Source organism: Pempheris klunzingeri, chromosome 16 (assembly GCF_042242105.1).
Source record: "Pempheris klunzingeri isolate RE-2024b chromosome 16, fPemKlu1.hap1, whole genome shotgun sequence".
NCBI classification, from domain to species: domain Eukaryota; kingdom Metazoa; phylum Chordata; class Actinopteri; order Acropomatiformes; family Pempheridae; genus Pempheris; species Pempheris klunzingeri.
Genome location: NC_092027.1, coordinates 544,082 through 560,716, shown reverse-complemented (window position 1 = coordinate 560,716; position 16,635 = coordinate 544,082). Strand labels below are relative to the sequence as shown.

The 16,635-nt window shown below is 48.0% G+C and overlaps 1 protein-coding gene across 1 annotated transcript; it reads left to right on the top strand.

Moving 5' to 3' along the window:
* Positions 1 to 534: 534 nt before the first annotated feature.
* rfx5 (regulatory factor X, 5) lies at positions 535 to 8,584 on the top strand. The gene is made up of 11 exons (XM_070846623.1): positions 535 to 567; positions 2,138 to 2,274; positions 2,896 to 2,929; positions 3,273 to 3,355; positions 3,439 to 3,579; positions 3,978 to 4,094; positions 4,517 to 4,595; positions 4,756 to 4,954; positions 6,628 to 6,710; positions 6,793 to 6,936; positions 7,035 to 8,584. Exons 2-11 carry the CDS (start codon positions 2,171 to 2,173, stop codon positions 8,238 to 8,240), a joined length of 2,190 nt encoding a protein of 729 aa, XP_070702724.1. The 5' UTR covers positions 535 to 567; positions 2,138 to 2,170; the 3' UTR covers positions 8,241 to 8,584.
* The last annotated feature ends 8,051 nt before the right edge of the window (positions 8,585 to 16,635 follow it).

Genomic DNA, 16,635 nt, shown 5'->3' with positions numbered 1-16,635 from the left:
GGACGCTTAAAAAAGCATCTGTTTGATCTCGTTGTTTCCTGTCAAAAATATTTGGTTTAGTTAGTTTAAAGAATAATAACCAACTAATCTATATGTCAAGTTTCTCAACTTGAGTGACTTTAAAATGACCTTTTATTATATTACAATGCTCCTCTGTTGCCAGAAGATTCAACATAAGCCAGAAAGGTTTAAAACATTTATTAAATACAGTTATGTCTGTCTATATACATAGTATCATATAGACATAAATATAAAATACATAAATATTATTTAAAGTACTTTAGTTGTCACTGTCTAAACATGACGGCTGTTGCTATGCAGATTTACCGAGATAAATTCATCTGTTTTGTAACTGGGCAGACCAGGAAAACGCGTCCAATCAGAATAATCCCTGTAAGAAAAAGATTTCGGCTCGACGAATGGGATTTTACCCGCTTTTGGTATCCGGGTAGATTTGTGACAGCTCGCCAATCAGAATCGACGTTGGCTTTGTAGTCAGGCAGACATAACAAAGTCGGCCAATCACAAAAAAATCTGAAAGGGGATTTTTGCTGTATCTTGGCTCAGGTACTTTCTTTTTCTTTTTTAAAATAAATACTCAATTGCGATTCACCGAACAGATCCCACATTAATAACAGAATAAATTAACTGTTGTCGGGGATAATTTTGAAATGACAAACGGCGTGTAAAAACATGTTTAAGGGGTGTTTTGTTGCTTGCTAGCTAGTGCTACCTGATAGCAACTAGCAAGGCTAGTCAGCTAGCCTTTCGCGGTTAGCTTGTAGCTAGCCACACAGGAACGCGGCAAATGTCAACGTTAGCCAAACTAATGTTTTCACTTATCTCACTGGGGGGACGTTTTTCTCGGTGCCTACGGCTTTGAAATGTGGTTAAATCTGCGGGAATCAAACCAGCTAACGCGTTAGAGCGTCGCCGCCTCGGTCTGCTAATGCTGCTGTCTGTGTTGTCCGTTAGCCTGTTAGCTTAGCAGTAACATGTTGAGCTGCTCCTGTGTGTGTGTGTGTGTGTGTGTGTGTGAGTGTGTGTTGTAATAGTAATGGCAGGCACATGACCACCGGCGCTGCGCCCGGTGTAAACACGGCAGTCAGACATGACAGCGGCCACATTTCGGCCGCCGGCACACGGACACCTCCAGCTAACGTTAGCCGGTGTGCGCGCGCTGTGTCCGGCTGCACTGAAACATGCCTCGCGCTCCGTCTGACGGCACCGTGACAGCCGGCGTGTGTCACCGCCCGGCAGCCGGTGGGCCCGTTTCTACCGGCTGTCAGCGCGGGACCGGCGGAGGTCTGAACTTTAAAGTCTCATTTAGTGATGAAATCCACTGCTGCAGAGACGGAGGGAGGTGGGAGGGTCACCTGTCTACCTGTCTACCTGTCTGTACACCTGTCTCTCTGACAGCAGCGTCACCTCTCCTGCTAGCTCATGTGATCCAGCCTTTGCCTGTTTCCTGCGTTTTAAATCCATCTTTCCTGTCAGTCATCTGTCTGCTGTATCTGTGCAGCAGGAGGGAAACATTCACAACAAGGACTCCACCTGTGGTCTAGCTGCCCCCCCCCCCCCCCACAGAAAGGCCACAGGTGGACATGTATGTTAAATCAGGGCTGCAGCTCACCATCATTTTCACTGTCGATCACCCTGCCAGTTGTTGGTGGCTCTCTAACATCAGTGTTCTCTCATGTCTCACACTTAACGACCAGTTAACCAGTTTTTACTGTTTTTCTTATTTGACGATCAAAGTATTTGGTGATTAATTGAACAGTTGACAGCCAATCAGTGAAAAGTTGCAGCTCTGTATTAACTGTCATTGTGAGTTACCACCTGTACACAGCCACAGTGAAGTTTGCTCAAAAAAGGGTTTGAAGATATTTAACTTACAATATCAGAAGATGTGGAAACTATGAATAAAGTTTAGTAGCACGTCATGAGGTTGTGCAGCTAAATTATTTTTATTTTCAGTTCATCTGTTTTCAGATGTATTGTTGTATTTTTAGTTCATCATCAAAATGTAAGAAAATAGTGAAAAGTTCTCAGGATCCCAGACGACGAAGAATAATGTGTGTGTGTGTGTGTGTGTGTGTGTGTGTGTGTGTGTGTGTGTGTGTGTGTGTGTGTTCAGATGGTGGTACTCAGCACTGGTTAGTTGGTCCAGATGTCGGAGGACCAGCGGCACCAGCGGGGGGAGGGCGGTCTGGAGGCGGGGGAGGGCGACACAGAGCCCAGCATGCTGCTACAGAAACTCAAGAGCAACATCTCGTAAGTGAGAAAGTACTGTTTCTACCCATGATCCTCTCTGTCCACATCCTGGTGTGTGAGTGACTGGTAGGTAGTAAAAGTGTTGGAACTGGTCCAGTAGATCACCAGTAGATCACCTCAGCCAGCAGCCACCAAACGGGCTGCAATGGCTGCAACGTGATCCTTTGGGACAACTGCACCTGATCACAGTAGGTCCACTAAAAGAGCTTGTTTGATCCACTGACAGGCTCAGAGTGTTATTCTAAGTGTGTGACAGCATCATGGAAAGGATCCCTACAGAGAGAGACCTGGAAGATCCTTTTGGTTTAACCACAAACAGCACACACACCAGACTACATTCACTAAAACAGGGATTTTAGAGAACAGGACACCGAATCAAACTGACTGATGGAGGCAGCAGCTCTAAAATCCCTGTTTTAGTGAATGTAGTCTGGTGTGTGTGCAGAGAGCGATATAACGGCTGTTTGTGGTTAAACCAAAAGGATCTACTGGACCAATTCCAACACTTTTACTACCTACCAGTCATTCAGACACCAGGGTGTGGACGAAAAATAGGGCCAAGGTTTAAAAACACAGCAAATACATGAGCAGGTTTTGATTGCTGTGCTCTCCGTGTTGCAGGAAGAACGTTCAGACCAAAGTGGATCAGATCCTGGTAAGAACCAAACTCTTCATTTCATTTCACGTTTAAGATCAAACAGCAGATTTAAGCAGAACTCCTATAGTTCATATTCTGGTGTGTCTGAAGTCAGATCCAACACAACATTTATGTAACAAACAATAACACCAACACACTGACTGATGGAGGCAGCAGCTCTAAAATCCCTGTTTTAGTGAATGTAGTCTGGTGTGTGTGCAGAGAGCGATAGAACAGCTACCAGTCATTTAGACACCAGGATAAACACAGATAGGACCCAGGTTTAAGAACTGTTCTCCTTTAACTGCAGCCCCCCCCCCCCCGGTGCTCAGGTGTGATTTGATGTGTTCTGCTTTAACAGCAAGATGTTCAGCGTTTCTCCGACAACGACAAGCTGTACCTGTACCTCCAGCTGCCCTCGGGACCCAGCTCTGGAGACAAGAGGTCAGACCTGCCGGTGTTCAGGTGTAGCTGGACAGGAGGACTGATGTGTGTGTGTCCTACTGACTCTGTGTGTGTGTGTGTAGTGGCGGCGGCGGCGGCGGCGGCGGTGACTCCAGCTCGTTCAACACGGCCGACCAGCTTCACACCTGTAACTGGATCCGCAGCCACCTGGAGGAGCACTCAGACACCTGCCTGCCCAAACAGGATGTCTACGAGACATACAAGTCAGATAAAACACACACACACACACACACACACACACACACACACACACTGGTCCTGGAATTCCTGGAAAGTCATGGACTTCATATGTTATTACAGGGAGTTTAGTTATAAATAAAAACTTTTCTATTCACCAGACAGATATTTTTTAACGTTAGTGTTTTTATTCTCCGGGTTGTGTCCGGTCTCCTGTGCGCTCTGATTGGTTGTTTGGTTACAGAATGATAATGAGGACGAGGTTAGTTTAACGTCTGAGAAACGTGTTCTGGTTTTCAGTCACGGAAAATAATTTTACCTGTGACTCAGAGTGGGACCCTGGGAATGAAATATTCTGGAGTCATTTGTTGGTTCATGTGGTCGCTGACTGTCCCCCCCCCCCCCCCGTGTCTCCTTCCTCCAGGAGATACTGTGAGAACCTGCAGCATCGCCCTCTGAGCGCCGCCAACTTTGGGAAGATCATCAGAGACATTTTCCCCAACATCAAGGCCCGACGTCTCGGCGGCAGAGGACAGTCCAAATATCCTTTGACCTGCTGAACAGTACGGGGGGGGGGGGGGGGGGGTTCAGACCGAGACAGTCACTGACTCTGAAGCTCTTTCTGATAGAAAGCTGTCACTCTGCACCTGAGCTAGTTAGCATGGAAGCTAACAGGCTAACAGCTGACTACAACCTGCACTGAGCTCCAGTCTGACTGATGCTAAACACAGTCAGCTGGTGTTCAGATAGATTATTGATAGATTATTGATGCTCCCGCAGCCCCGCCTGCTTCCCTCCATCCACACCACCTTCACCTCCAGGAGACCACGCCCACTCAGAGACAGGAGGTGGAGACCATCTCAGACCTCTGAAACAGCCTGTAGTGAGACCTCTGTAGCTGTAGAGGATCTCTGGTGTAGTGATCTCTGTCGGCGTTCACTTCCTTAACCTGCCCGCTGATACGTACTGTTACAGCGGCATCAGGAGGAAGACGGTCCTCAACATGCCTCTGCTGCCCAACCTGGACCTGAAGAACGACCCGGTACACACACACACACACACACACACACACACACACACACACACATTACATTATCCTGGGAGTCTGTGGTGAGAGCTGACCTCCATGTTGGACTACAAAATGACATCATCACTGGACTACAGAGCGACCAGCGGCATTAACCGATCCTCTCCGTCCGCAGGCGGAGCTGACCGAGCTGGTCCAGACGTACAAACAGGAAGTGACGGAGGCGGCGTGCGAGCTGATCTGTGATTGGGCGCAGAAGATCCTGAAGCGCTCGTTCGACACGGTGGTGGAGATCGCTCGCTACCTGATCCAGGAACACATCGTCAACCCTCGCTGCAGCCAGGCCGAGCTGGTCACCTCCGCCGCACTCGCAGGTCCGTCACAGGAAGTACTCCGAGCCTCTGCTGCAGTAAAAGTACTGATACCACAGGGTACAAATACTCTGTTACAGTAAAAGTACTGATACCACAGGGTACAAATACTCTGTTACAGTAAAAGTACTGATACCACAGGGTACAAATACTCTGTTACAGTAAAAGTACTGATACCACAGGGTACAAATACTCTGTCACAGTAAAAGTACTGATACCACAGGGTACAAATACTCTGTCACAGTAAAAGTACTGATACCACAGGGTACAAATACTCTGTCACAGTAAAAGTACTGATACCACAGGGTACAAATACTCTGTCACAGTAAAAGTACTGATACCACAGGGTACAAATACTCTGTTACAGTAAAAGTACTGATACCACAGGGTACAAATACTCTGTTACAGTAAAAGTACGAAGATGATGGTGGTGATGATGATGATGATGGTGATGATGGTGATGATGGTGATGATGTGGTGATGATGTGGTGATGATGATGATGATGATGATGTGGTGATGAAGATGGTGATGATGATGGTGATGATGGTGATGATGATGATGATGATGATGTGGTGATGAAGATGGTGATGATGATGGTGATGATGGTGATGATGATGATGATGATGATGATGATGAAGATGGTGATGATGATGATGATGATGAAGATGGTGATGATGGTGGTGATGATGATGATGATGATGAAGATGGTGATGATGATGATGATGATGATGATGATGATGATGAAGATGGTGATGATGAAGATGGTGATGATGATGATGATGATGAAGATGGTGATGATGATGGTGATGATGATGATGATGATGATGATGGTGGTGATGAAGATGGTGATGATGATGGTGATGATGATGATGATGATGATGTGGTGATGAAGATGGTGATGATGATGATGATGATGTGGTGATGAAGATGGTGATGATGATGGTGATGATGATGATGATGATGATGTGGTGATGAAGATGGTGATGATGATGGTGATGATGATGATGATGTGGTGATGAAGAGGGTGATGATGATGGTGATGATGATGATGATGATGATGATGATGATGATGAAGATGGTGATGATGAAGATGGTGATGATGATGGTGATGATGGTGATGATGATGATGGTGGTGATGAAGATGGTGATGATGATGGTGACGATGATGGTGGTGATGAAGATGGTGATGATGATGGTGGTGATGAAGATGGTGATGATGATGATGATGATGATGGTGATGATGATGACGATGATGATGGTGGTGATGAAGATGGTGATGATGATGATGATGATGGTGATGATGATGACGATGATGATGGTGATGAAGATGGTGACGATGATGATGGTGATGATGGTGATGGTGATGATGATGATGATGATGGTGATGATGATGATGATGGTGGTGATGAAGATGGTGATGATGATGATGATGATGATGGTGATGATGAAGATGGTGATGATGATGATGATGATGATGGTGATGATGATGATGATGGTGGTGATGGTGATGATGATGGTGATGATGGTGATGATGGTGATGGTGATGATGGTACTGGATGGTACCTTTGTGCTGTGATGTAAGAATGAGGTGTCATACTAACGATAACTGGGCTCTGCACTCACCTGTGGGGTCACATGAGCGTCAGGTAACGCCCGTCTGTCCGTCTGTCCGCAGGAGGTCCGGCTAAACCCCACAAGGTCATCAAGAAAACGCCCGTCATCTCCAAAGCTGAGAGCGACGGAGCGGCCGACTCGAAGGTGCTCACGGGTGTTTTCTGTCCAGTCACTGATCACATGGCGCCCACCTGTCGCCGCTGCTCACCACTTCCTGTCTTTTCAGAAGGAGCTCGGAGACTCTTCCTCCTCGTCTTTACTGAAGCCGCCGTCTGGAGACAAATCAGCTGCAGCAACCAAACCTTCCTCCCTGGACGCTCCGCCTCCTCCCTCCTCCTCCTCCTCTTCCTCCTCCTCTCTGCGTCCTGCGGTAGGTCGACACCCCCACGTACCTGCACCTGTGCAACACCTGTTGGTTTCTGTGTCTGTAGCAGTTCTTCTTTAAACACGTGGCTCCATGTGATGCAGGTCGAAGCCTTCATGAAGCAGTTACCCAGAATCCTCCCTCGGAGCTCCATCCCCGATAAGACCCAGCTCTCAGTCCGCTCCTCTCCGCCCTCGCTGGCTCCCAAAGATGCCTCGGGCGTCGGGGGAGCGTCCGGACCCGGAGGACCGGCCGCCGCCGCCGCCGCCAGTGGTGGGGGGGTGAAGGTCATCGCCATGGCGACGCTGCCCCAGCAGCAGGGCGGGCCCGTCCCCTTGATGATCCTGCCTCAGGGATGTCTGTCGTACGAGAGGGAGAAGGTCGTCCCTCCGCCGCAGCCCCCTCCCCCTCCTCAGCAGCAGCAGCACGCCCCTGCAGCCCCCACCTCTGTGGTCCAGAAAGCACGAGGGAGCTCCAGCAAGCGCCCCCTTGAGGTGGTGACGTCAGGCGGCGCCGCCGTAGGTGTGTCTGGGGGCTCAGCCGCCAACGCTCCTCCAGTGAAGCGGAAACGTGGACGACCAAGAAAACCTCGGCCGGAGGACGCCCTGCCCCCCCCTCCTCCTCCTGCTGCTGCTGCTCTCCCTCCCCAACCACCGCCTCCTGCGCCCCCCTCTCACCCCCCCATTATCACCTCCCTGACCGGAGGCGTCATCCAGAAAGCCTCCTCCTCGCAGCCCGTGCTGGAGCTGGTGATCCAGGACCAGCCGGGGCTGGTTCTGAGTCAGCTGCCGGCGGTGTCGGACCCGGCTCACCGGCTGGTGGAGCACCGCGGGGTGGTGATGCAGTGTCAGCCGGGGGGGCGGGCCGAGCCGGACCGCCACAGCGGCCCGCTGCTGCTGTTCCAGAGTCCAGGGAACCCCAGCTGGGAGCTGGCGGCGTCGGGACGGACCCCGATGGTGGAGGTCATCCAGAAAGCTCCGAGACCGAGCAATAACAACACCGCTCCTCCACCTGCAGCACACCCTCATCCTCCTCCTCCTCCTCCTCCTCTTCCCCTTCCCCTTCCTCTTCCTCTTCCTCTTCCTCTTCCTCTGCCCACGGTGCATGAGGAGCGAGGGGAGGTGGAGATAACACTGACGCCAGTGGAGATGCACGTCAACCTGCCGCTGCCTTCCACCTCCACCTCCACCTCCACCTCTTCTTCTTCTGCTGATCCTGCCTCCTCCTCCTCTTCCTCCATCACAGTGGCGAAAAGTGAGGAGGAGGCCGGAGGGAGCAGCAGCACCTCCTCAAAGAGAGAGGGACACTAGCTCTTCCTCTCCCTCCTCATCTTTTTTATCAGCCCTCCTCCCTCACTCAGCTTTTACCTCACCTGCGACAAAGCCCCGCCCCCTTACCTGTCCTCTTCCTTATTGGCTGAAATCCCAGATTGGACGGAGCGCCAATCCAGGAGGATAAATGAAGCCAAAACCTCGACGTGACGTCCTTCCATCGGCTCCCAATGCACTTGTAAACAGACTGGACGCTTTTAAAAACCTGTGATTCTTCAACTGCATGTCCGTCTGTCCGTCTGTCCGTCTGCGGCTGAGACAGGAGGACGGCTCCTGGACCCAAACCTTCCTCTCCTCCCCGCTCCCTTCCCTCGTCACCTTCATCTTCAGGCTTCATTCTCTGTGCTGAGGTTCGGTCGTCGGCTGCATCGCTTCCACGGTTTCTCATCAGCTGAAAAGATTATTAGAAAAGAGCGACGTATAAAGAGGAGGGAGGGAAGAGGGGAAGGAGGCGTCTGTTCAGTGTTGAATCAGGCCCCAGACGGAGAGGAGTGACACAGTAGGTACTACGGGTCAGAGCCTTCTGAAGGTTCTTTGTGCTAAAAATGAAAAACGACCTCTTTAACAGAGTTTGGCCTCGATTCACCTTCAGTTCACTTCATGCAAATGCAGAAAAATAAAACCAGGATTCAGGATGTTGAGCTGTGAGTCTTTCTCACAGCCGCACGTCTCTGTGACGTGTTCAACTGCAGGGCAGGAAAAAAGGACGTTTCAAAGCCTTAAAGATTTCAGTATCTGAGCAGAAGGTGGAGTTTGGAGTTTTGGACTGAAGCGTGAATCGAAGCTCGGCTCTGCGCTCCTCTTTAAAGAGTTCCTCTGTTTTAAACAGATTTGGTTTGTTGTGTTTGTGTCAGTGTTGGTTTAGTAGATATTTCTGTGTGTGTGTGTGTGTGTGTGTGTGTCAGAAACAGGGAGGGAGGGGACACAATTCATTGGTCTCACGACGACTCATCACTCAGAAATGTTCGTGTTAATCAGACACTCCGGCCAGTAAACAAGGAGTTTACATCAGGTGTGAGTCTGTGGTGGCCGGCAGCCATGTTTGTAGTTCAAAGGCCTGTTTTGGCCGGTGCCAAATCCCTAGCAGGCACCCTTAGTCCTGTTTACTCTCCTACAGAACCCTTTATCTCCTTCATCAGTGAAGAATAACGTCCAGCAGCAGGTTATTACACAAAGTTCATGTTGACTCTGAGAAACGTGACGACGGTTTAAGTAATAAGGAAAAGTGAGATAGATGACGTGGCTCTCATTATTTATAGAATGATATTATTTATAGAATGATATTACTGCCCATTAATTGATTACTGGAAATGTGTATTTACAGTGTTCAGACACATTTAATTTAGATTTAGTCTTGAAACCCGGTCCTGCCGACCACCACAAGACCCGACGGGGTTTTCAAGAATCATTTTTTATCTTCATCAGTTGGCCGTTTACCTCTTAACTGTCGTCCCCTGAGTTCTCTCGAATGCCAAACACGTGACAGCGACATCAGCACTTACTCGACCACATGTTAAAGAGTCCTACGCGGTCGGTGGGGAGATGATGATCCGTGGCCCTGGAGGTCAAACCTCGGCCACAGAAACACATGTAGAAGTTTGAAGTTTGTCTTTTTCCCGTTGAAGAAAATGTCGTCAGCTCAGGCACAAAAAGCAAAGCACAAAGTTACCTGCCACGTAGCGCTAACACATGTCAAAGATGCAGTAAAGACTGTGTGTCCATGGGGAGCTTCTGTAGCACTGACGGTTAGCATACACCATTAGCCTGCTTAGCCGCTGTTGTACGTTGCCATGCGCCCTTTGCACTCCGACCACCTCCTCGTGATCACCACTGACGCAACGACGTAATCAGTAATGTGACATAACCATCAAAATAAAAAAAAAGCTCCTCCTGCGTCTGTCGGGCAAAACGACGGGACGTTTAGTTTAGTTTTCAAGCAGTTTTCAGTTAACAGTTAATAAGATGCACAACATTAAAGGAAGCACTCGAAAACATCCAACAGCTTATTTTCATTCCTCATTAATCGGCTGGTTACCTTAAACTCAAGATGAAGTCCTCAAGTGTCCTGTTTGGTTTTGTCTGGAAAGGAAAGCGAAGCTGGACCCATAAAACTAGAGAGTGTTTGACTTAGTTGTGATCAGAATACGTCCTCTGTCCACCAGGGAGCTGCTGAGGAGCAGGAGAACTGTTCCCCTGTGATTCAAACGCAGACGACAAAACAAACTGTTGACATTATTTGCTTCTTCTTCGCTGGTTTCTGGAGGACTTTGACCCTTCGTTGCCATGGTAATGTCACATTGCTGACGTCGTCGTTCTTCACCGCTGCCAAACTGCCTCTCGCGCAGCGTGATGGCATCTTCGTCATCGTTGGTGCTACAAACCGTGAGGCTCGGCGCCGCCGGCCCTCTGTTCTCCATCCTGTAATCACAGATACAGTGTGTGTGTGTGTGTGTGTGTGTGTTTCCCTCCGTCCTGTGACAGCGAGAGCTTCAGGTCGGTTAAAGGGACACCGAATAATGTTTAGACTGTTAAAGCGATTCCTGTTGCATGATGGGAAAGTGGGTTGAAGCACTCGTCCCGTGCCAATGAGACGGTGTCCCTTTGGCCGCCGAGCCTCGGCCCTCTTCAGACTAAACTGAAACAAATGAAAAGTTGCACTGTTGAAAGGTTAAAACAAGAGAAAGTCCTTATATGTAATGAATTTATTGTTATATGCATTGAAAGAAAATACATTGACGAGTATTTATGGGCAGCGTTCTGCTGACGAACTGATCGCTGACGGATTTACTTTTTTAACGCAAAAAAACCTGGTCAGAATAAAAGCCCTTGTTTAAATGGTTCAGCAGAGCGTTCGGCTGTGTGAATAAAGAATATGTTACATTAGAGAATTAACTAGACGCAAAGTTTAAAGCAACATTTCACCCGATGGGCGTCGTCCACGGCGACAGGAAGCCTCTAAAGGCCTCGGACTCAAGTCACATGACCACTGACTTTTAACTTGCCTTGTTATTTTCTCAGAGGACGTGCAGCTCGACTCTGACTCGTCACTTGGACTTCATAATCCTCCCCAAACACAAAAATGAAAGCGTGAGTGAATCGGCGGCTCGTTCTCTTGACGTACTGATGAGGTGACGAATAACTTGTTCAGGACTCAAAACACAAGGTTTAGGACTGGCCTTGGGTTTTTGTTGGTCTCAACTCAGGACTTGACTGAAGACTGGTTTGTCTTGAACCCTTCACTTGGGAAATGTTGGTCTCACCTCAGGGACTGTTTTCTGACCTGGGACTCATGAGTCCTGATCTGTGGATGACTGACATGAACAGTTTGGGGAAACAGTCGGTCGTCGTCCTGAGACCCGTCGGCTCGTGTAGACAGTTGCCCTTCACTTCCTGACGGGTTTGTGATGAAAGACTTTCTAACGCCCCATCAGACATGAATTGTGCCGCTGATGTCACAGACACCTGACGGTGTCCATCCAGAAGCAGCTGAGATGTTTCACAGTGAAATGTTGCTTTTGGCGTCTTGTTAGGAATCCAGAGCTGACGAAAAAGGTTCAGAGTGAAACCTCGGCGGGACCTGCTGGGCTGGACTGGGCAAACTGGACAGAGATCTAAAAGGGTTCGGGGATGACGCCTCGTTTGGACCAGTTTGGACCAGTTTGGACCACTAACTGGGCCGACTGGACATGCAGTGTTTCCTGTGGACACTGGTTGAAAGTTTGAAAGAGGACTTCAAGTCCAGCAGCTTTGTGGAAGTCTGCAATCAAAAGGAGTTTGAGAATTAGTTCAAGGGAAGAATCAAAAGGCGAGAAACCCCAGTTTGGCTCTTGAACTGGGCGAACTGGTCATGAACAGGGTGGATGTTTAGAAGGAGCCTGTCGGAGGTCCAAAATAAGTCTAACCAGTGGTTCATGGAAAGCCAAAGACAAACTTAGGCCAGCAAACTGGGCCCACTGGGCTAACTGGAGTCAAAGTTTTGAAAAACCTGGAAGTTCAGAACTGTTCTGAAATGAGTTTGAGAAGTCGATGATGGCTTCAAGCCCCAGTTTGGCCTTTATCCTGGTATGAATGGGCCTCATGTAGAGTTCCTTTGGAATCTGTTAATACATTTGATCAGTTGATCACAGGACATAAGAGATGGTGTTAAGCCCCGGTTTGGCCCAGTTTGGCCCAGTTTAGCCCAGTCTAGCCCAGGTTAGCCCAGGTTAGCCCAGTTTAGCCCACGTCCTGGACTGACTGGACTGGTAGAGTTCTTCTGTAAAGTCTGAGAAGGTCAAAGGTCTGAAGGGAGTTGAAGTCAAGTCAGTGAAGGCAGGGAAACTTAGTTTGGACCGGTTTGGACCGGTTTGGATCGGTTTGGATCGGTTTGGACCTGCAGTAGGAACCCGGGTCAGGAGCTGGAGTGGGAATCTTTCACTGTGGAGCCGTGATGCTCAAAAAGAAAAGAAAAGAAAAACAAACGGGTCAGATAATCAAAGATTTAAAGGATCGGGATTCGGGTAGCGGTGCGTCGACCTCAAAGGATCAGACTCAATGACACAACGTCCTCTGATGTCACTTCCTGTTACTGATGTGTCCGCGCGTCGTACTTTTGTCTATTCGTTATGATTTTATTAATTCATGTGATTTATTGGAGTTAAACAGACGCTCAGAACAAAACCGCTTTACGGAAAAGAGACAAAGGGAGGGTGGTGTTTTATCCCATGGGGGGGTCTGATGTGTGAACCATCAATCAGATGATCAGATTTAAAGAAAGATGAAGAATCTGAGGAGAATAAAACAAGAAAGTCAGATTCTTTTGATTCATTTTCACTAAAACTGCTTTTACAAGAAACCATGAAGAAAAACTCAACATATGAAATTATAAAACAAAGAGAACATCAGTATTATTAACCTGGATCTGTTCATAAGGGACTGGTTGGTACTAAAACAGGCTCAGAGTGTTATTCTAAGTGTGAGACAGCATCATGGAAAGGATCCCTACAGAGAGAGACCTGGAAGATCCTTTTGGTTTAACCACAAACAGCACACACACCAGACTACATTCACTAAAACAGGGATTTTAGAGAACAAGACACAGGAGCTGCTGCCTCCATCAGTCAGTGTGTGTGTGTTACTTTTGTGTTTTAAAGGGTCAGTTTGGATCCAACACAACAGTTGTGAAACACACAATAACACATTAAAGGGGAGTTCTTCCTGTTAAAGGGGAGTTCTTCCTGTTAAAGGGGAGTTCTTCCTGTTAAAGGGGAGTTCTTCCTGTTAAAGGGGAGTTCTTCCTCCACTGTTGCTCAATATAACATCTGATGCTGCTCATGTGGGAATTCCTGAATCGTTGGTCTCTCTCTGATTAAAGAGTTTGGTCTGACCTGCTCTTCATGTAAAGAGTCTGGAGATAACGCTGTTGTGATTTGGCGCTATATAAATAAAGATTGATTGATTGATTGATTGACAAGAGAGAGCGATAGATCGACTGTTTGTGGTTAAACCAAAAGGATCTTCCAGGTCTCTCTCTGTAGGGATCCTTTCCATGATGCTGTCACACACTTAGAATAACACTCTGAGCCTGTCAGTGGATCAAACAAGCTCTTTTAGTGGACCTACTGTGATCAGGTGCAGTTGTCCCAAAGGATCACGTTGCAGCCATTGCAGCCCGTTTGGTGTCTGCTGGCTGAGGTGATCTACTGGACCAGTTCCAACACTTTTACTACCTACCAGTCACTCACACACCAGGATGAGGACAGAGAGGATCATGGGGGATAGAAGGATTACAACTACTGTAGGTGTTAAAAACACTGGGGTTTTCCTTTAAGTGAAGTCTGCTGAGCGGTTTGAAGGTGACGAGATGACGAGACGTTTGTAGGACTGAGCTGATCCTGGTCGAGCACCGCAGTCATTGTGATGATGATGATGATGATGATGATGATGATGATGATGATGATGATGATGGTGGTGGTTAACTCCCAGTGTAAACAGAAAGTAGCCCTGTTTCCTGTCAGAGATCCACTCAGAGTTTTTATAATTTAATAAAAAAGATAAAACAGGAATCCTGTCAGTTTTGTCGCCCTGAGTGAAGCCTCGCAGGCGCCTCTCGGGCTCAGGAACTCTGGGTAATGAAGTCCCGACCTGAGCGGGACTCTGACATCAAACAACATTTCCGGCGTCGTGCTGCCGTCACAGTCCCGTTGTTTTTGCCATCACTGTTTTTGCTAAATCTAATGAGAGTTCTTGTTAATCCATGTTTCTGTTCTCGTCCTCGTCCGTCGTCGCTGTTTCTTGCGGTTGTACAGCTCGTTGATGTGCAGGTTTTCTTCTTCTTCTTCTTCTTCTTCTTCTTCTTGTTGCTATGAGGATCTGTTAGTGGCTCCCTGCATGGGTTCTCCTGTGACCGTGTCTGTTTTTGGAAATGATCAACTTCAGATGTTTGTATTTCTTTCCCTGTGACCCGCTGGCTTTTGTGTGTGTGTTTTTTTTTTTTTGCACTTTATTCTTATAATTAAATATTAAAGTTTGGGGGGGGGGGGTAAAGGGGGGGTCGATATCAGTCCCAAAAGAACCCCCCTCCCTCCATTTGCCCTTTGGTTTGGAAACCAGAATAATCAGTGAAATGCACCTTTAATTTACCCGAGTGACTTCCTGCTCCGGTCGTGCTTGTTGTCCCGGAGCCTTCTGTTTGTTTTTGTTTATTTTATTTATTTGTTTATTTGTTTATTTGTTTTGTCGTCTCTTATTTATTTGCTGTGTGTGTGTGTGTGTGTGTGTGTGTGTGTGTGTGTGTGTGTGTGAGGACAGGAGGACGGACTCTGAACATTAATGTGAATCTATTTTTCTTACGCTGACCGACTGAATAAAGACGACGTTCACCGGCACCGAACCTTTTTCCTTCTGCTCTGTTCGTCCTTTTCTTCTTCTCTCCTCCTTTGGCAGCGCTTCAGTCCTCTAACGTCTCCTCCTCCTCCTTCAAGGAGGAGAGGAGACCAGGAGGGAGGAGAGGAGACAAGGAGGGGAGGAGACCAGGACGAGGAAGGAGGAGAGGAGACAAGGAGAGAGGAGAGGAGGAGACCAGGAGGGGAGGAGGGAGGAGATTAGGAGACAAGGAGAGAGGAGAGGAGGAGATTAGGAGACAAGGAGGGAGGAGATGAGACAAGGAGGGGAGGAGACCAGGACGAGGAGGGAGGAGAGGAGAGAGTAGAGGAGGAGACCAGGTGAGGAGGAGGGAGGAGGTTAGGAGACAAGGAGGGAGGAGAGGAGGAGATGAGGAGAGAGAAGGGAGACAAGGAGGGAGGAGATGAGACGAGGAGGGGAGGAGACCAGGACGAGGAGGGAGGAGAGGAGACAAGGAGAGAGGAGAGGAGGAGACCAGGAGGGAGACAAGGAGATGGGAAGAGGAGGAGACCAGGAGACAAGGAGGGAGGAGGAGGAGGGAAGGAGAGGAGAAGGGAGACAAGGAGGGAGGAGACGACGAGACGAGGAGGGAGGAGGTCTTCTGGAGGAGCCTAGAGGAGGAGACGATGCCTCCTTCACGTCTCCTCGCCGGGAGGAGCTGAGACTTGAGTGAAGGAAGCGAGGAGACATGTTAGCATGAGTCAAGCGCACTCCCTCTCTTCCTTCTTTCTCTCCTCCTTCCTTCATTCCTTTCCTCTTCCTTTATTTCCTCCTTTCCTTCTGTCGCTGCCTTTCCCCCTTTCTTCCTCTTTCCTCCGTCCTTCCTCCACCCTCTGTTGTCTCCTCCATCACTTTCTGTCCACTGGACTAAAACAAGCGTCATGAAATCAATAAAAGGGGAAGAAGTAGATCATAACTAGATCTGATGAGGTGCAGGAAGTTAACGATGTTAATTAACAGAAGAAAGAATCCAAAATAAAACTCCAGTAGAAGAGCAGGAAGGTGAAGTCAGTCTGAAGGGCGGAGCGGATTCTGTGGGCGGATTCACGCACTTCAGAATATTTTTATCTGAATGTTTTTGGTCCAAACGGAAACGGAAGTAGGAGCTCCGTCAAGTTCACGGAAGTCAAACCGGAACTGGTGCAACACGGGCTTCAAAACAAAAGCTCTGAAGTTAAAAGGGATTAAAAACACTTAAGTATTCTGGAATTAATTTTAAAGTTTAAAACAAGACAAATATAGAACAAATTAATATGAACACAATTATTTAAACTTTAAAGATTTTAATCACAATATTTTCCTCTTTGTTTATCAAGCGACACAAATTCCTTCATACTGTGAACACAATGATCTAATGTTTAATTTGTTCTCTAAAGCTGCTTCATGTCAATACACACACACTGGATATAATCAATCAATATGCTGATTGGATTCAGTGTTTGTCCTCATTGGTAACAATGGGTCGTCTTCACTGTTTGTGTTTTCTGATCAA